Raw genomic sequence first — 20,625 nt, forward strand, 5'->3', positions numbered from 1 at the left:
ATATATATATATAGAGAGAGAGAGAGAGAGAGAGAGAGAGAGAGATTTTTTTTTTACTGATTTATCTTTGTGATTGTAAAAACACTTGAAAAACCAGAAAGAAATATAATTTGATATCAAAAGGAAGGAAATACTAAAAGTGAAGGAACATTCCTCTCCTATATCAATTATATATAAGTATGAAACTAAAAAAATGACTGATAGGTCACAGCAACTGAGTGATAGCATTAGCTGGAGTATGGCGTGTTATTCCAACAGAATCCCCCCCCCAAATCATCCCCGCTGTCCAAACAGCCTTCTGTGCCATTTTAGCTTTGCTCCTAGTGAAGTTTGTGCTTTGTTCCTTGTGCAGCTGAGCAGCAGAAATGAAAGAAAGTCCTTAAGGAGGAGGAGTGTTAATCTTCCAGATGCGGATCTTCGAAGAAATGGAGCGATTGGGATCATGAGACCTGCCTGCTTTGACGAGTCCTCTTGTTTGTCAGCGTAAGAGAAATTTGTTCTCAGCTCACGCAGGTCAGGAGTGTTCACAATCCAGGTAGCATTTGGTTTGATTTGTAGTTGACTGGTCTCGCTTTTTTTGGGCGCCGTACCTAAAAACTGCCATGAATGTTCAGCCAGGTAAACAGAAATCTCTCAGCTCTCCCTCAGACCACCACGGATTCGCTTGGCTGGGCCGCACAATGAATCGTCTCTGATGATGATTTGGAAGCTAATCAGATAAAGGTGGAATCCATGGTGCTGGCGTCATGTGCGCCACGAGCTCGAGCCTCAAAAAGCTGCTTTATCAGAGCCGACTTCTCCTGCTCGAGCTGCGTGATGCGCTCGCTTTTCTCCGTCACCTCCTAAAAGAGCAGAAGGAATAGAGACCGTCAGTGGGACGGTCAGGAGAGACTTCAGGTGAAGATTTGTAGGATTGTGTCAAACCTGAGTGAGAAGTCTGTTCTGGTTCTTTAGTCTCTGAATGGCTTGAGGAGGAGCCGGGGCCGGGGGCTGGGAGTTCACCGAGAGCACTGCTGTCTGAGCACCGCTGCTGGGAAACGACGGCTGGGAGACAAACAGGGAGGAACGGAATAGGCAGCAGCTTTGGTTTATACAGAAAACACTGATTTCTTCACAAAAAGAGACCAATCATCTGAAATATGTTTATGGCACACAATAAAATAATTAATATCACAAAATATCCTAATTAGACCTAAGAGAAGAGTTTGATTTTCTTCATTGAAAGCACTTTTTGTCCAAGGAATATGAAACCCAGGGCGGAGGGTCAAGGTCAATCTGGAGACCACAGGTGTGTTTGTCAGCTTATAAAATAAATGTGTTTAATAGTGGCTTTCATTTTTGATGACTCTTCTGTCAATTCAACATATCTGAACCAAATCATTGAATCAATAACCGCTCTATTCCCCGATTAGAGCGTCGTCTCTGCAGTGCAGGGAAACCTGTATATGTAAAACACTGTCTGATAACGTGTAGAAAAGGGAGACTTTCCGCTGCTTCCGTCCACTGATGCTATGTAACAACTATATAGATCCTGGTGACTCAACAAAAAGAAATTGAATAAAATCAGACAAATCACAGTATTTGTATGAATCCTGCCACAATTTTTTGTCATGTTGGTCTCTATGTTATTATTAGTTTTTTACATATAGGAAAACTTTGCGATTAATAATTTCCTCTTAAATATTTTGAGTTTTGAGTTAAAGCATTGAGTTTAGTGTTTTATATTCGTTGTCGACTATGAGCAGCATGTTCGACTAAATTCCTTTGGGGGGTTTTTTCCCCAAGTTTTTCGGCTTCACATATGAAAATGTGAAGCAGAAAACTGCTTTAATATTTAAGCTTCAACAGTGTTTCCTGTCTTGTATTTCAGAGTAGAATCTGAAAGGAGTTCTACTTTGTGAGTACTTTTTAGTGGCAAATCTACAAATTCTTAGTAACTTTTTGAATTTCTAGACAATATTTCAAGGATTCTCTGTGGATTTGTAATCAACAGAACAGAAGGTAAGTGTTTCACATGGTGTTCTCCTGAAAAATCCAGCCAATTTCCAACCACGTGGAAACAATCATGAAGAGAGACTCCAATTCCTTCTGAGATGAGGAATATTTTTAGCCTTGTTCACAGAAAGCAGGAGATTGGATCTAAACTGGATCTAGACTAAAGATTTTTAAACATCTCACTGTTACAAGTTTCTGCTATGTGAATTTACTCAAATACAGAAAGAATAAACACTTGTTATATTACAACAAAATTTTATATTGCACTTTCAGTGAAGAAACTAGACCAGAATTGTTAGTGGGAAAAACAAATACTGTAACCAACATAAAAATTTTAAGTCTTAAATCTGTATTTGAAGCATTTGACACTTACCATCCCACTGCAGGAAAGCAGGTCGTTAAGGCAGCGATTGACTTCTTGCAGTTTGGGAATGAGAACATTCATGCGACTTGGACTGGCATCTGTGAAGAACTCCTGGAACAAATCAAAGAGTTTGATAGAAAAAAACTGAAGAAAACAAAAAAAAAAGTCAGGACAGACAACGCCGGTCTGCAAAACACTTCCTTACAATCGGAGACGTTTTTTTCTTTTATTAAAACCAAACATTTCTAACTTAATATTTTAACTCCTTCGTGTGCAACCTAAGAAAATTGATTATTCTTATTTTCACATGCATTCACACATTTACAATGCTTAACTTTGTGAAAAGGCTTTTGCAAAGGACTTAAGAGTTTTAAAGAGCTGCAGCAAAAAAGAGACATTTTGGAGTCACCAAGAATTCAAACATACTATTTAGGAGCTATAAAAGAAAATATACCAGTCCTACCAATACAAACATAAATAAATGTGGTATTTTCTATACATTGCTGGAGTTTTAACTGGGTCTGTGTACTTCCGCCACATGGGATTAATGCTGAGCTTTTTGACAATAAACACTTAGGACGTTGTGGCATGAAACAAACAAAGAATATGGACATGTCTGCTTCATTGGGAGGAACTGTCAGAAACACTGGAAGGGGGTGTAAGGATTTTATGTTAGAAGTACTTGCCTACTATTTATTAAGTTATTTTTGAGGCAATTTTTTCCTGGACCGCAGCTGCATTTGAACCTACCGTGCAGTGAGAGCTTTGTCCGACTTGCCGCTGTCTCTCTGTGACATTGTGGATCTGGCCTTGGTACCACTCTCGGGCCCGCTCTACCACTTCCAGGCCTGACAGCAGCGAATCCTTTTCCTGCTCCAACTCCTTCATTTGCTTCAGCTGTGTGAGATGAAGCATAAAACGAGGAAGTGATGCGGGACGGTGAAAGGGAACCGCAGGGAAACTAAAACGTGCATGAACTTCTTGCTTAAAGTTGAAATTTTACATATAAAGTATAAACAGACATATGACCTAATCTCACAGAAAAAAACTTTCCCTGTTTTAGATGTATTACATAGCAAAATTATTTCTATTTATTTTTATTGGATCAAACTTGGGCCCGTTCCTCCAGACTGAACTTCTGTAACTGAGTCAGGTTTGCAGGTCACCTGACTCTCATGAACATCTTCTGTCCTGTCCACAAATTTCCAACGGGACTGAGATCAGAGCTTTGTGACATACGCCATAAAATGTCGACTTTGTTATCCTTAAGTTAACTAATTTCAAGGTATGCTTTAAGATCATTAATAAAAGACCATTCGTAAACAACTTTTAACTTATTTCGCTCAAGTCTTGAGATGTTTCTCCAATAATTCCACATAACTTTCTTTCTGATGCTACCTATATTTTTAAGTACACCAGTCCCGCCTGCTGCAAAAGACCCACATATTATGATTCTGCCTCCTCGGAGCTTCACAATGGGAAAGTTTCTTTTTGTTGTTTTTTCTTTCCTTAACATTTAACAGGCTTAGCACTTCAATTTTTTATGTCTCAGAAAAATTTATCTTTATCCATGAATGCATCTGACAGCTGTAATCTGTTGCTTTTGAATTAATGGCTTCTTCCTTGCTGAGCGGCCTTCCAGCCCACCTTGTGTCACTGTGGGCGTACTAAGGTATCTTATTGTGTTTTAACTTGCGCAGAATTGCTTGAACAGATGAAAGTGTCGTCTTCAGGCGTCTGGAACGTGTCCCTGAATATGAATGAGGCTTGAGGAGGTCCTGATATTCTGCCTATTTCCTTTTATTATTATTATTATTATTTGCCATGTTATCATAGAAGTAAGCCGTTTGTTTTAGATATGCCAAAAACACAAATCCATAGGCGAGCCTCAAATTTAACTCATAAGTTACAATTTAACCTGTCAGAAATGTACCAAGCCATGAGATCTTCATCAGCTATGATTAGAGGAATCTTCATGTAAGCTTCTTTTTATTTATTTATTTATTTTTTTATTATTTTTTTTTTTACTTTCAAGCAAGTAATAAATTAATTAATGTGGGACAAGGAGGAAAAAATGAACTTTTTTGTCTGTTTTCAACTGGATTTCGTCAAGCAACCATTTAAATAAAGGAGAGAACTGTTTGGTGTTTCCCACGCAATACTTATTAGGACAATTTTCAAACTGTTGCCAAGAATAAATCTAATCACGGTTCTCGGTTCACCAGCAGTTTGCATAGCAGACAAACTCCCATGTTTTCACCCGGGCATCTGCAGCCCGCTCTTTTGTGCTGGACAAAACAATGGCGCCACACCAATTGTGCCGAACTCTCTCCCATCCCGGACAGTGTTTAGAGGGGAAATTGAGTCCGCCGTCATGGCAACCCCACAGCAACCCAAGAATAGGGGGGAAACAGTGGATCCACTTCAACTATGGCCACCCCAGTGCGTGCTTGTTAAAGAGACCGAGGGAGAGAGATGTGTGTGAGGGGAAAATGCGTGTTTGCGGCACAGAGAGGCTGCATTGAGTTGTGCTGACCGGGCTGTCTATGGACCACGCTGCCTTAGTCCAGGCGTCAGTGCTGGTTTTCAGCCACCTGATGTGTCAACGTTCTACCGTCCACTGACAATCGCTAAAATGGCCTGACACTGGGTCAAAATAAAACCGTGCAACGTGTTTTAGCTCTTTGCCAAGAAGCCTGGAGAAAGTGTTTATAGAGGAAGAATAAAAGGTGGCTGGGGGGAGAAGCATGGAGCGGCGTTGGGCCACAAGCAGTAAAACTCAAAAAGAAGAAGGGATGAAAGGTTTTCAAAAACCTGTAGGTGTCCATGCTGTTATTCGAGTGATTGAGCAAACACAGACACACACAACAAAGCACGTAGAATAACACGGCACCCCTCCGCATAAGCTGTTTGGCTTAGACACCAAAGAGAAACCAGCAGCTGTACAACTGAACTGTACAGAGAACAAAACGGGCTCAGGGGCTGCAGCCAAGTCGCGACACAAAACTCATCAAAAAAGTCTACAATTATTTTAAAAATATGTATTGTTTTAGTGAATAAGTAATTTAAAAAAATTATATTAATGTCCTGAAATGTTGGCTGTTTCAGATCTAATGTGAGCTCCACATCAACCAATAAACATGTCATTTAGTCTCCAGAGTAACAAGCAAAGATTCATCTTAAACATCCTGTCCAAACAAACAACAACATCTAACAACTCGACGGTGATCCCAACCAGTTACTTCATCTGCCGTCACGACACAGCCTCAGGACCGCAGCTTCACAAAACCACCTCAAAACAACCTTATCAGTCTTCTTCAACCAGCCCCGGCCTACTCACCCAGAGGAAAAACTGCAGAGCCTTGTTGCTGTAAAGGCTGTTGCTGAGGGGGATGAAGACGGTTGTGTAGGCGGCCCACACAGCCGTCCAGGCTGGGCCGGGTGGGCCGAGCGAGTCCTCTACTTCTACCAGGCCCCCTGGCCCGACCCGGCTCACTACCATCAGGGCAGCGAGGGGCCAAGACGGCCTGGGTGGGAGGGATGGAGGGAAGAGGGGGAGGTTGGAAGGGGGCAGGGGCGGAGGAAGAAGAAGAAGAAGAATTGAGGGGAAGAGGGGGTCGATCAGTCTGCCTCTATCTAGACACAAGGTGCCAAGGGGAGAAGAGACAGAGACGGCAACACAAACACAGAAAGAAAGAGAGAGAAAGAGGAGGTGAGCAGGAAAGAGTGAGAAATGATGAAGTGTGTGCGACGAGTGGGGGGGGTGAAAAAAGGGAGGAGGCCTCCGCTCAGCTGGTTGGTCGAGGGAGGGGTGAGAGGGAAGGGAGGAGAATCCACGGACCAATAGGAAGTGCTAAAAGCCACACTGGGACGTCCTTTCATAAACGTTTTCATGTCTTATTTATATAAATAAAATATTGTTGGATTGTTCGTTTCAACACAGACCTCAAAGACGAAGCTTCACACTGAAAATCTCAGACAATTCTCTGGATATTGTTGATTTAGTCATTATTAAGATGAGTATCATTAACCCAGAAATACTTACTCTTTTCAGGTTCCACAACAAGCAGAAAGACATTAATCATAACACAAGCAGACCATCTGTTTGTTTCTACACTGTCAATTGTAGAATTGAACAAAAAAATCTGTTTCCAACTCAAACATTTCTTGCGAGACAATGATATTTAATTGGTTATCATTTAAGACAAAACACAGCAGCTAAAACAAAGAAATTTGAGACAAAAAGCAATTTTGATAATTAGTTTAAACTAAATGGGTATTTGTCTATTTTATAACGCGACTCTGCAATATCGCATGGACATCGGGGGCAGTTCCCCTGGACTGGCAGACTGGGGTGGTGGTCCCCCTGTTTAAAAAGGGGGACCAGAGGGTGTGCTCCAATTACAGGGGGATTACACACTCTTAAGCCTCCCTGGTAAGGTCTATTCAGGGGTCCTGGAGAGGAGGGTCCGTCGGATAGTCGAACCTCGGATTCAGGAAGAGCAGTGTGGTTTTCGTCCTGGTCGTGGAACACTGGACCAGCTCTACACCCTCAGCGGGGTCCTGGAGGGTGCATGGGAGTTCGCCCAACCAGTCTACATGTGTTTTGTGGACTTGGAGAAGGCGTTCGACCGTGTCCCTCGGGGGGCCCTGTGGGGGGTTCTCCGGGAGTATGGGGTACCGGGCCCTTTGATACGGGCTGTCAGGTCCCTGTATGACCGGTGTCAGAGTCTGGTCCGCATTGCCGGCAGTAAGTCGGGCTCGTTTCCGGTGAGAGTTGGACTCCGCCAAGGCTGCCCTTTGTCACCGATTCTGCTCATTACTCTTATGGACAGAATTTCTAGGCGCAGCCTAGGTGTTGAGGGGATCCGTTTTGGTGGCCTTAGGATCGCATCTCTGCTTTTTGCGGATGATGTGGTCCTGTTGGCTTCATCTCACTGGAACGGTTCGCAGCCGAGTGTGAAGCGGCCGGGATGAGGCTCAGTGCCTCCAAATCCGAGGCCATGGTCTTGAGCTGGAAAAGAGTAGAGTGCCTTCTCCGGGTCAGGGGGGTCGTCCTGCCTCAAGTGGAGGAGTTTAAGTATCTGGGGATCTTGTTCACGAATGAGGGAAGAAGGGAGCGGGAGATCGACAGGCGGATTGGGGCAGCGTCTACTGTGAAGCGGGCGCTGTACCGGTCCGTCGTGGTGAAGAGAGAGCTGAGCCAAAAAGCGAAGCTCTCGATTTACCGGTCAATCTACGTTCCCACCCTCATCTATGGTCATGAGCTTTGGGTCATGTGGCCGAAATGGGTTTCCTCCGCAGGGTGGCTGGGCTCTCCCTTAGAGATAGGGTGAGAAGCTCGGTCATCCGGGAGGGACTCAGAGTAGAGCCGTTGCTCCTCCACGTCGAGAGGAGCCAGTTGAGGTGGCTCGGGCATCTGGTAAGGATGCCTCCTGGACGCCTCCCTGGTGAGGTGTTCCGAGCACGTCCCACCTGGAGGAGGCCTCGGGGAAGACCCAAGACACCCTGGAGGGATTATGTCTCTCGGCTGGCCTGGGAACGGCCTTGGGATTCCCCCGGAGGAGCTGGAAGAAGTGGCTGGGGAGAGGGAAGTCTGGGCCTCCCTTCTGAAGCTGCTGCCCCCGCGACCCGACCCCGGATAAGCGGAAGAAAATGGATGGATGGATGGATGGATGGATGGATGGATGGATGGATGGATGGATGGATGGATGGATGGATGGATGGATGGATGGATGGATGGATGGATGGATGGATGGATGGAATAAAATTACAAAAATAATTACTTGTATATGCAGTGATGCCGTTAGAACATTTTTCCAATTAAATTATCCAAATGGTGAATTTAAGGCATAAAATTTCATGATTCTATTTTTAAAAAACTTCAGAAACTTAAGTTTTTAGAATGTGGTTTTACAGTAAGGAAATATTAACATCTGTCAGTTCAAAACACTATTTGTGTACGTAGAGTGGAAATCTTAATGATGACCAAAACCTAAATGTAAATGAGTCTGCAACTGAGTTCGTCGCCCGCTATCAATAGATGTCAAAACAATGACTTAAGAATGACTTAAGCAGAGGTTTGTGCAAATGAGGGTGTGTGATTGAACACTAACCATTCCATAATCCACTCCGTTGGAAATGGTATGCCTCCTGTGCTCTTCTCGACTCCGCCCGTGTCGCCTGGAACCACCAGATAATCCTGTAGCCGATTCACTCTGCGATCTTGGCAGACCTGATTTTGTAACACCTAAACACATTGAGATGAAAACAATTATCAGCACCACGTTAGAAGAAAGAGTATTTACATTCTTCCAGCACCTGGAAGAATGTAAATACAGCAACAACAACAAAAAAAAAAACCTGTCCGATCCTTTATTTTCAACATGTTTTAATTATGTTTTGTTCGTCAATGTTTTATTAGATCTAAGCATTTTTAGAAGACAGAGTGCAACCTGAGATGGAATAACCTTGCAAATAGATCAACAAAAGCATTAAAAATGTGTAACGTTACTGTAGTAACAAAAATGTAACAGAAAAAATGTGTATATTCTTACACCAGGAATAGTTTGTAGCTGTTAGAAGGAGTTTCGTCATGTTAGTTAACAGATGTTCACACCTCACACTGTCATCAGTGTGAGGTGTTATCAGTGACAGACGGGATCCTTAGTGTCCCCGGGACACTAAGGATCCCGGGGAATGTTGGGGGTGTCAGCAAAATGTGAATTCCCATCACAATCTTTTGAAAAAAAAAACATCACAACAAACACATGATTTCCCAATATGCAGCTCCAAGCAATATATATTTTTTACGCCAGAGAAACTTCCATATGCTTTTCTACCAAGCCCTTGTCTTTAGTTGGTTTATTGCTACCTGATCAAACAGAAGCACTAAATTGTGCAGAAATTTGTTTTGAATAACTTTTGGTCTAAATGAGTTTTTTTTTTTTTTTTATATATGCCACAGGAGGGAGCTCTAACCTCTGAATTAGGCTGTTGTCAACAGCATGGAGGCTTTGATTACATCATGTGTTCAGTGATGCATTAAAAGAGTTCAGTATCTCCTTCAGCCTGGTTTGATTGCTTCACTAAGATAAGCTCAGTGAAGAAAATATCTGATTTTCTCGTCCCTTCTTCATTTAATTTCTTCATAAATACCCACTCCTTCAACGAGTTTCCAAAATACAAATCTGGCACATTGATACTTTATTATATTGATTAAATGTTCTTTAAAACATGACTCTCCATTCGGGACTGATCCAAACTAAGCCACTAATAAAACCTTCTTCTTCTTCAATGAAGCACAATACGTTTTCCAATCTGTCCAGTTGTTGTTCTGATGTGTCTGCTAATGCTTTTTATTGCTATCAGATTCAGAAATTTCGATGAGGAGCACCAGTGCTTTCCTTGCACCAAAGCATGATAGAAGGGGAGGTGAATGTTAGGAATTTGGGGAGGATTTCACTACAGCAGCAAATCACTGCGCTCTGCTCTGTTTGCTGTAATCTGGACTAAACCATCGGGCTTTGGCCGCACATGGGAGATTATATCGCAATCATCGGTGTCTATGACGTTCAGTCTGTATTTTAGACATACGTATTTGAACAGGCAGCAATATGCAACGCCTGTCAAGGCACTTACATGCAATACTTTGCTAATATTTCAAATCCAGCTAAATTAAGAGAGCCAGGACATTGATGAGGGGCAATAAAGTCTCCGGTTCAGGTCAGGACATGCTCATGGTTGCCATGTTGTTAACAGTTGCCAACAGTCTGAGCATTTCCCTTAATGTCATCTCAGACGGCTAAATCAAAACAAGAACATCTCACCTAAACAAGAAAGTGTTCATGTCTGGCCAAAGTGGAACTGACTCCATTCAGAAGTGATATGGAGACATCAGATAAAAACTGAGCTGTGTGACAAATGAAGGATTTAAAATGTAATTATACAACGATTCTTAACGATTATGCTAGAATTGTATTATTCTGATAAATGAAGATTTTTCATTTAACCACTTAATCGTTTTTCTGTGCAATATTAAAAGAAAAAAATAAATAATTAAATCAACTTTTTAAATAAGGACATTTCATTGTCTAAAATGCAATAACAGCATTCATTTAGTGTGTACTTGATCATTTGTAGCAAAAGGTGGATCTGCAGTTAAAAAATACCAACAGGGTTTCCCCCAGTGTACTATAGGCCTGGCGGGCCACCAGGCTTTACTTGTGCCCCCACCAGGCTTAGCATTGTTAATTTATTAGTTTTTTGGGGGTGGGGGGTTTAATGATTGCCTTTTCTTAAGACTTTATAGTTGGGGTTTAGGTATTAATGTTTCAGTCTTCCAAAACTGCATAACTGTCAAACGATATTTTCAAATTTCCTGTCAACTTTAAACATTTTTTAACTCAAAAACACTATGGATGACTGGATGACTGCTGTAGCGCCCGGAGCGCCGGGCTTAGCAAGGTTTCTGGGGGAAACCCTGACCAACATGTGAAAAGCTCAGCTCTTTCTACTCGATTTAACATCAGTGCAGCGTAGTGCTGACTATTTTTTGGGATTAACCAATTAATAATTGTAAAGCAAAAAGTAGTTAATAGATTGTTTTAGAGAATCTGAACCAGGTGAGGATTAAAACTATGCTCTTTGAGAAATTCTGAGAAGAATATTTACACACAATTTTTTTTTTCTTAGATTCAAAATGTATTTATAATTTCTGTGCAGATTAAATGATTGCTTGCTTAATTGCTTCTCTGACTGCGTTGTTCTTTTAGCAAGTCTTTTTTTTTTGAGTCTGTATAATCAATTAGTTGATGATTATTTTCATAATTGATTCATCACAATTAATCTGATTAACTGTTTCATTCTTCTTTAGATGAGTAAAAATGGAGTGACGTTTGGGAAAAACTTACTTTATTGCATTCATCAGCATAAATTCCTTCATTTGTTTTGCATTTGAACCACTTCATCTATCATGGAACCTGCTTGTTTACCTGTCCTAGCGCTTAGAAGAAAAAAATAAATAAATCAAAACAGATCAAAATTGAAGGTCACAATTTACAGAAAATCAGAAATCTGTAACTCATCAGAAAAAGACTGATCAGAATAATCTGAAAATGCTTTACATTGCAAATGCATCACATCTCTTGGAATGAAATGTTGGGATTTAAACGCTGTGCTTCTTGTTAGTAACAATTTAAACTCAAGCAGCGAGTAAGATAATTATCTCATTGTAACATTTTGTATGACTGGTTTAACTGAGTTAATAGTTTGGGAGTAACAATCTCACTGAAATCCAACGCTGTCCTGAGTAAAAGTGGTTTAAACAGTAAAAGCCCTGAGGGTTGGACAGCAATAGCGAGAGACTATCTAATAATACAGCTCTGGACAGGCCTGTGTGCGTACAGATGAGACGAACTCCGACAGACACTAGCTGAGTGAGTTAGTGTGTGCATGTCAGACCCAGAGAGGAAGAGTTTTTTGTGAAGGAGGTGCAAGCGCAGAATAAGATAAGGACTACGGAAGAGATGTGGAAATTTCTTAGGTTCTTTGACCTACATTTATTGCACAGGGGCAAAACTGGGTGATGGTCAGGCTGCACAATCCCAAATGAAAACTCTGAAATCACTGCAGCTCCTGACATGACCTCTGACCCTTCCTGTGGTTAACAACAACAGTTATTTAATCGGGGACTCGTGATTGGAGCAGAGGCCTCTGACCAGGCCCTGTTTATATTGTAACTCTAGAGTTGGGTTGTGAAAACCAACAGGTCTCTCTGACTGAGTCTTTATGAATTCAGCTCATTGTTGCCATTTTAAAAATCATATAACACCAGCTGATATGCAATTATTTCAGTTTAGAAATGCCTAATTGGGTGTGCAAAATTGGGATATTAGTTAATGATAGGATCAATTATTTATTGCTACTTCATGTTTATAACTATTTTCTTAACATTTCATGTCTTAAGCACAAAGTATTTTGTATTTCTTTTTACCATGGAAGGACAGATCAGTTAAGCAAAATTATCTTAATAAGTTAGAATTTAGCAAATTTAAAAAGATGCAAAAGTGGATAGTGTGAATTGTGATTATTACTTAAACGACCTTTCACTAGTCTTACACAGATGGTTATAGTTTGAGCTTATAACCATCCCTGAATTTCACCAAGCTCCAAGAGTTTATCCCATTGCACAAAGTCGATTTGCAGCCACTTACATGGTTGGAGCTGCGGAGACTCCAGCGCAAGCGACTCGATGTTCCTGATTCTGCTCTGCTGCGGCTGCGTTGCTTTGCTAGCATGGCCCGGGTCGGCGTGGTAGCACAAATCCTCCGGAGCGACGGGGATCCGCTCCACACTCCGCCCGGACCTCTGGAAGCCCGAGCCGTACCGCGCTTGTGCACATGCGGGGAACCCCGTGCCTTCCTCGGGACGGGCCCGGCTCTGCAGGGAGGACGCCCGGTGCGGCTGGGTGTTTGTCACGTTGCCCAGCGGACGGACTTTGTTCTCCACCCGAGGTCCGACGCTGCATGTGGACGGGGGTGCGGGCTTCTGGGGATGCCTCGGACCCTGCTGCGGGTGCACAGCAACCTGGGCCTTCAAGTGGGGGCTGTTCTCCGGGTTCAGCATGGAGTACCGCAGCCCGGCCACGAACCGCTCAAAGGTGAGGCAGCCATGCGGAGGAGTGACCCTCCTGAGGCAGCTGAGCACTCCGCCGGGCAACTCCCTGGTGTCTGCGCCCTGCCAACGGCTCTCTATCTCCGAGATGTGGACATACCCCCTTCTGTCGTCGTCCAAAATGTCAAACAGAGTCCTCAAGCTGTGCAGGAAAGCTTTTGGTAACCCATCTGTGGTATACTCTGTCTCCTTGGGTTGCATTTTGTTCGCTTTAAAGCCGTTCAATGGGACTTGAATCACGTCTTTTCTTGACCCAACTCTTCCATAAATCGCAGCCGTTCCGTTGAGGTCACTGGCTATCAAAGCCATGAATAAAATATTGATAACTTGCACGGGATAGTCATTCAGAAGAAATAAACTAACTAATACGAGCTGTCCCGCTTTGGAGGATATGTTACAAAAATACAAACCGTGTCTTTTTTAAGTTATTTAACCTAAAAATAGATTCGATAACTTGAGTGCTTCAGTAAGACGCTCCTGATCGAAACTCAGCGTCAGTACTCCGATCCTCAGATCCATACTTTCCTTTCTCTACCCGGACCGCCCTTCAAACTACTCTGCGCGAGCGTCCTCTAATCAGCCATTGGCCGCGGCGTGCGCGAGCTCCAAGCTGATTGGTTGCGATCTGCAATAGGTTTAAGTTTGAGTTGTGCTTTTGTTATAAAATTCAGAAGAGACGTTATTCATAAAGATTGAATGTTATTTTACCCCTCCCTTTAATTAAAAAGAGCTGTCACCTTAAAACTCCTCCACACGCCGATCATACAGGAAAAAGCCATTTACGTTAGCACTTTTCAATACCTCTGAAGTTTTCTTTTACTAACTTGTAATAATAATACTATCTTTTACATTGGTTGTAATTGAAGGATGAAGAAAAAAATTAGTTTGGGGCTGCTTTGCTAAAGCAATTAAGGACGATATTTATCCAAAAACAGAACAGAAATTTCTGCTCATTCTGTCTGACAAAATCTGCTTTTAAAACTCAGAAAATCCACACTCACTAGGTCTAAAATGTGATCATTTTCTCGTCAACATAAAATGACCTTTTAAATCTTATGGTCTCTTTTGTATCCCACCCCTCAACCTCATGATGGGTTTAAGAATCGCATAAAGGATATGAACAGAGACATGATTAGATCTTGCAAACTAATTTGCAATTAATTTACATTTGGTGAGACATCAAAACATTTGAGCACAACTGATCCTTAAATATGTTTTAAATGTGGTGGCCGATGAGTGACACAATAATCAAACATCTTAACATCAGCTGCAGCATTTCACACTGTAAAAACACAGCTGCTCTCAATTTCTGCAGAGAAACAAATTTTCCTTTGAGCTTACCTGCTAGCTAACCAATCAACAATTGAATACAGAGTATTTAGTCTCTCAGCAGTTATTAGTCAGCATAAATTCTACTGATATACAGCTTTAACTTCCCTGCTCTCAGCTTGTCTTTATCTCTGATAAGATAATATATCAGCAGTTATTTCTTATCCACCACAAAGGACCTTTCAGTACAGTTTGTACGAATGTGGTTAAATTGCACTCACAATAAACAGTTTTCTCAGGGACAAATTCTACCAATTCAGTCAAAAACGTTATCGAGGTGAAGCTGCAGCTGCTCAGCGTGTTGCTATAAAGCATCAGGTTGTGATCAGATCCATGCAGAAGAACTCCAGCTGACAGACATCCCGGTTTACATCCCTGCAGCACAACCCTCACCATGGAAGTAAGTTCAGGACTCTCTAAACTCTTAAAGTTAAGCTGGAGCTTTGGATCTTCACGGCTTCAGTAGGTTTCTCTAAAACATTCTCCTGCTTTATTTTCTGGCTCTCTGAGACAGTAAAATCTGTGAAACTGAGATGTAATCTCCTTTGCTTTTAAAGCTGCTGTCCGCTCTCCTGCTCCTCCTGGTTCTTCGATTGAGAAGCTGTGCAGCTTCTCTCTTTCCTCACGACTGCAGCGACATCTATAAGCAGGACACAATGCGACCCAGTGGAGTTTACACCATCTATCCCATCGGACCCCTGTCTGGTATCCAGGTGCACTTGCATCCATCATTATTCTCTGAAATCTATGAACATGTTTAATTTATTATTTTTTGTTTCTCACCAGAAACATGAGAAAGTTTATGACTGAGGAAGATGTGTTCCACATGTGGAGAAAGAAAAAAGGGAGCATTTTCTTATTGCATTTGGAGATTTTGTCAAGAATTTGCAACTTTAAGAGGAGATAATTTTAAAAAAAGAAAAAAGCTTTATGCCTGTTATAAAGTAATTTCTTCTTCTTAACATTTTCATTTCAGGAACTTTATTATCTGAATTATAATTTTCTTGGAGAGAATTAGGATTTCTTCAATTATCTGTTGACTGATCACTCTCATGGAAAAGCAAAAGAAAACCTCATAATTAGCTGAAGGAGGAAATAAGACTATAAGGGGAAATAAGACTATTTTACAGAACGTCTGAGCACATTTTCTGCACAAAATGAATATGGATGAAAGGAGGGTATTGACTCTATTCTGTAAAAAATAACTGCAGTCTTAAGGAATAATTAAAATAATCAAAATAAAACATTTACAACAATTGTACATTTCATCTTTATGGAAAAATGCAAATCTTTGTGTTCTTGATTTGTTCCGTTAGCCCTTATTAAGATTGCTTGTGTTGAATCAGACGTCAAAAACATATCTTGTTTGACACACATTGCTTTGTTTCATGAAATATGGAAAATCTCTAATGATGTTGCTGTAAAATTGCAAAAAAAAAATCCAGTTGCACGATGTTGGCTGCAGGTTTAAACTGATTTCTGTCTGATGGAGTCACTAGTGGATCGAACAGTGTACATTCATCACTTCCTCCTTCTTTTGCAGGTTTTCTGTGACATGAGCTCTTTGGGAGGACGGTGGACTGTGAGTATCTGAACCCATCACTTTCACCTCATACTCAGACTGGTGGTGCTGCGCCTGGCTGCTTTGCCACCAACAGTCAATCTCAGTTAAACTTCTGATTCTTGCTGTGTTCGGCTGGCTAAACGCCTCCAACTCCCCACAGGTGTTCCAGAGGAGGATGGATGGCTCTGTGAATTTCTACAGGCCCTGGGCTTATTACAAGATGGGCTTTGGGAATGCGGCTGGAGAGCACTGGCTTGGTCAGACATGAAGCTAAAACTATCGTGAAGTTCAGAGAGAACCAATAAGCTCAAAGAGGCTCCTGAAGTACTCTGTGTTTCTGTTTCCAGGTCTGTGGAATCTTTTCCACTTAAGTCAAAAGAAAAGGTTTGAGCTGCTGGTCATCGTGGAGGATTTTGAAGGACATACGGTTTATGCTCGTTACCACTGGTTCAGTGTTGGTCCGGAGTCTTTGGGGTACCCTCTCTATGTGTCTGGATTCATTGACGGAGGGGCAGGTGAGTACCAGGGGGAGCAATGCTGCTTTAGGACAAACAAAACCAATTCCTCTGACTTTATTAAAGCTATGTTTAGCATAATGTTGGAGGAACTCTTGTTATTAAAATGAATAAAGGGACAAATGGTGATTGTGTCGAGCTCTGAAATCTGCCTGAAAGTTTGGTCCTGGTCATTTAGCTCGGTTTCAACAAGCCTAAGAAAGAAACACAAGTGCAAAACTGAACTATTTTATAATGTTGCGTTTAACCTCTGACCTCTGTTTTTTGCTTGCGCAGGAGACTCCCTGAGTTATCACAACAGACAGAAGTTCTCCACCTTCGACATAGACCTGGACAATTATCCATTAAACTGTGCCAAATTATTCCTGGGGGGGTTCTGGTATAACAACTGTCAGCGCACAAACCCAAACGGGGTTTATCGCTGGGGGGCTGACGATACCATCAATTCTGTGGGAGTGGAGTGGTCCACATGGAAGGGCCATAACTACTCACTGAAGGCCATCAGCTTCATGATGCGTCCTGTTCAGTAAAGCTGCAGGACAAACGTCCTCTAGAATATCACAGGTTGATGGTTCCTGTGATCAAACTCAATCAGAAAATCACTGTTTTTTTTTTTTTCAAATTATTTTTCTTTTCTCTGCTGCATTCTGAAAATAAACAAGAAACAAACTGAGGATTTGTGTCTGGATTTAAATAAAAAAAAAAAAAATCAGTTTTCAAGCATTTTGAAGCTTCGTCTCAGTCTCTTCGGACATCGTATTTGTATTTCCAAATGAGCATAAAAGTCCTTCAGGAAAATACTTAAACAACCTTTTAATTTGGATTGGAAATGGAAAAGCGTCTAGTGTGCCAACTCAACATCATCCTCTGGTAAAAGATAATGTCATTTACTGCATAGGAACTTTCTGTTTTCACACCCAACACTTCACACCAAGAGTAATTATAGTTATTAAAGTTACAATTAAAAAAACAGCAAAAAAAATATTATTGGAACAATGTTACTTTTTTATTTTACATCTTAAAATTGACCTTTTTGCCTTACTTGAAGTAAATCTGTCAACTATTTCAAGGTTAGAAATCTGTGTAGTGGGTGTGCTGTGGTGTCGCAGGGGTTAAGCACAACCCACATATGGAGGCCCTAGTCCTCGACACAGCTGTTGCAGGTTCGATTCCCAGCCTTGACGACCTTTACTGCATGTCTTCCCCCTCTCTTTCATTACCCACTTTCCTGTCAATTAACTATCAACTAAAAAAAAAAGACCACTAGAGCCTTTGACACTTTGAGGTTCATATTGAAGTGGTAGGGTTCCATCCCAGCATACTGTTAGTCAATAGTCAAAACAAACTTATCTCAACCTGTACCCAATTTGTGTATTGTTATTTTATCAATACATCCAAATACAAAAAACTATTTTATTTAGATAAAGGTCAGACATGCCACTGACCAAAGTTTCCAGAGGTGGAACTGCTCCTTACTTCACCTCCTTTCTTCTTTTTTAAAATTACATTCTAATCACTAATTGGGCCTCTGCACAGCACAGGGTGGAGAGGGAGTGGCATCCACTCACTTCTGACTGGAGTTGCAATAAATATGTTGGGGCTCAAACGACTTAACTCATTTCTGTCTGAGCTCTTGTGCTGCCCCCAGAGAAATCTCGCCCTGAGTAGTGAGCCGTGTTGCCCGCTTTGTGGATGCTTATTGACCACAAAGATTTACACTTAAAGTCTCCAGATCCCCTACAGGCAGCTGATACACAGCTTTTATGAACCAAATGAAGGAACTGGCTTTCTGCACAGTAACTCTGACCTGCCTAGGCACGAACTCCCCTTCTGTCGTCAGCTGCAAAGACTCCACTGGTGATTAATCCTAAACACGCCGTCACATTGTCACAAAGGATCTCTCATAACTATTGCATAACGCAAACCTTTCCGTTAGTCGTCCTGTCAGACCGGATTTTGGTTTGTTTTCTCCCTCCACCAGTGGTGTAGTGGACTGGACATGTATCTTTACATGTTTTTTTAAACCAAAACCAGCAACTGCGTTTCCTCTATCAGCCAATAACTTAGCATCCGCCCTGCTGAACAGGGTGAGCGCCTGCATAAATGGCAGTATCAGTGCATACATGACAAGGCTTATTCAGTTCACGGAGCCTGTGTTGGGATGCAGAAATACAAAGAAGAGGCTTAAAAGTATTCAAGAGGAGCTGAATCAGATTTTTGAATTGCTGTGAGTGGGTGAGGAACAGGGTGGGGGAGATGATTCAAGCTTGAATAAGATGTGGGGAGGAGAACAAGGGAATAATAAAGAAATGCTGAAGCCTTCTTAAAATAGATTGATTTTCAGAATCGCTCTGTATGTAGATAATTTGTTATATTTTATTTTTTGCTTCACTGGTATGTTGTCAGCACTTTATGTTGTTCCTTGCAGTGGCTTGACCTGTGACTGGCATACACCTGTGATGTGAGCCAGTTTTGGGACATTTCTAGGGCAGGTGAATAAGACTTGATGTCCTAACATTTTTGGGCATCAAAGTAATATTCATGTCTGTTTTCCACATAATTACATATTCAATATAAATCTACATAAAAACCCATACATTTGGGGCCCAATGTATGGCTTTCTGCACAGTAACTCTGACCAAGTTTGAGTTAACCAAGTCAACTCAAACTTGCAACTCCAGCAACAGCCCAGAGAAACTGAGATGCAAACTCAAAACATTTCAGTCTCAAGACGGAATTGCCACCACAAAAATAATTCTGCTTCAAAAATAACAAAAATATTAAATATAAATAAATGATTCTCCCTGGTGGAACATTCTGCACCACTCGTGCAGAAATGAAACAAAAATCTCTGCCATTCTCGTTTTTAATTTGAATTTCCAGAATTTCTTTTCTGTTTGAAAGATGTTGCGATAAGTTGATAATGTTCATCCTTGACTTGTGTTTTTAATTAGCTTTTAGTCTATATTGATATGGTATGTGTTAAAGAGGGTGACATGCATTGATTCATGCACACATTCTTCAAACTTCAGGTCTTTATCTGCTTTTTTTTTTTTTTGCCAAACTCTAATCCTGGCCTTTAGCATGGTGCTTTGAAAGTATCCTGTCTGGGCATACACCAGTTTTATGGAATCTTTTTATAAAAGATATACATTGAAAACTGTGCAAATGATTCTGTTACATATTCAGGCTGGTTTAACTCCACCTTCATTGATGAATTACTCACTTTTTCCTCCATTTTTCCTATTAAAAACACAAGTGTGGGCGTACTTGTCAAAAAGGGCAGAGAAGAAGATGACTCAACATGTTACATTTTTGCAGGTTGACTGCTATGATTTCTGACAATACTGTTAACCTCTTCTCCAAAGAGTCACATTGATAAACAGTTTACTTGTGTCTGCAAATCTCATGACACATCTTCAGCGTTAGAATACTTTTATTGATTCGTATACTGTAGTTTAGTTAATTTTTCAAACTGTGAAGTGACTGAATCATTAATTAGTTGTGCTGTGCATCAAGTAAATAGAGAAGTTATTTTTCAGTCTATGAGTTTATCTTGATATTAACAGTATAAATAACAAAAAATGAATAAAGCAAATACTTTGTACTCTTTTATAACTCTGCAGAACAGCTGGACACAAATAAAGTCAACGTTTCTTTGAGACATGATGAGTTTATTTGATCTCTTGTGGACTGATGGCAGGTCAATAGATTTCTAGTGGTCACAAGAGACAGCAGCAAGCCGTTTTCAATTGTTGGATTTTAGCGTTTACCAACATTCATGTCCTTAGAAGCAAAATCCGATCATTAGCTGGTTTAAATCCCCAGAGCAAACAAGGGTACCAACAAACAGCTTGATACGTCCCATAACACGCACACAGAAACAACCAGTGACTGGTGGCAGGTTTAATTCTGTTGCATGACAAACCAACATGTCCGCACAATAATACCAGATCAAGAAGCTTAACATCAGATTTCTGCTAAAGACCCAAATTAATCCCTGACCTGCAATTTAGCGAATGCAGTTCTTTTCAATCTACTTTAATGCCGTTATGAAATTCAAAAACCCCATGAAGTCTGAAACCAAACAAGAAAATTGCTTTCTTCAGGCACATGAGTAAGTAAGATGAAAAACACTTAAAATAAATATAAAATGCATGTTTTTTACTCAGTCTTTATAAATA

General features: G+C 41.1%; 2 protein-coding genes across 3 annotated transcripts; one reads left to right on the plus strand and one right to left on the minus strand.

The window, feature by feature from the left end:
* Positions 1 to 37: 37 nt before the first annotated feature.
* sapcd2 (suppressor APC domain containing 2) lies at positions 38 to 14,581 on the minus strand. Its single transcript, XM_008424323.2, has 6 exons — positions 12,574 to 14,581; positions 8,476 to 8,609; positions 3,110 to 3,256; positions 2,369 to 2,470; positions 925 to 1,044; positions 38 to 842 (listed from the first exon to the last, which is right to left on the minus strand). Exons 1-6 carry the CDS (start codon positions 13,340 to 13,342, stop codon positions 714 to 716), a joined length of 1,401 nt encoding a protein of 466 aa, XP_008422545.1. The 5' UTR covers positions 13,343 to 14,581; the 3' UTR covers positions 38 to 713.
* Positions 14,582 to 14,678: 97 nt separating this feature from the next.
* LOC103473809 (microfibril-associated glycoprotein 4-like) lies at positions 14,679 to 17,114 on the plus strand. Of its 2 annotated transcripts, none has more exons than XM_008424321.2 (6): positions 14,679 to 14,762; positions 14,920 to 15,075; positions 15,906 to 15,944; positions 16,087 to 16,183; positions 16,274 to 16,441; positions 16,718 to 17,114. In XM_008424321.2, the coding sequence occupies exons 1-6, from the start codon at positions 14,757 to 14,759 to the stop codon at positions 16,969 to 16,971; spliced, it is 720 nt and encodes a 239-aa protein (XP_008422543.1). In that variant the 5' UTR covers positions 14,679 to 14,756; the 3' UTR covers positions 16,972 to 17,114. The 2 variants fall into 2 exon arrangements, with proteins under 2 accessions (XP_008422543.1, XP_008422544.1); XM_008424322.2 differs by having other exon boundaries at positions 14,741 to 14,824.
* The last annotated feature ends 3,511 nt before the right edge of the window (positions 17,115 to 20,625 follow it).

The sequence above is a fragment of the Poecilia reticulata genome, linkage group LG12 (assembly GCF_000633615.1).
Source record: "Poecilia reticulata strain Guanapo linkage group LG12, Guppy_female_1.0+MT, whole genome shotgun sequence".
NCBI lineage: Eukaryota > Metazoa > Chordata > Actinopteri > Cyprinodontiformes > Poeciliidae > Poecilia > Poecilia reticulata.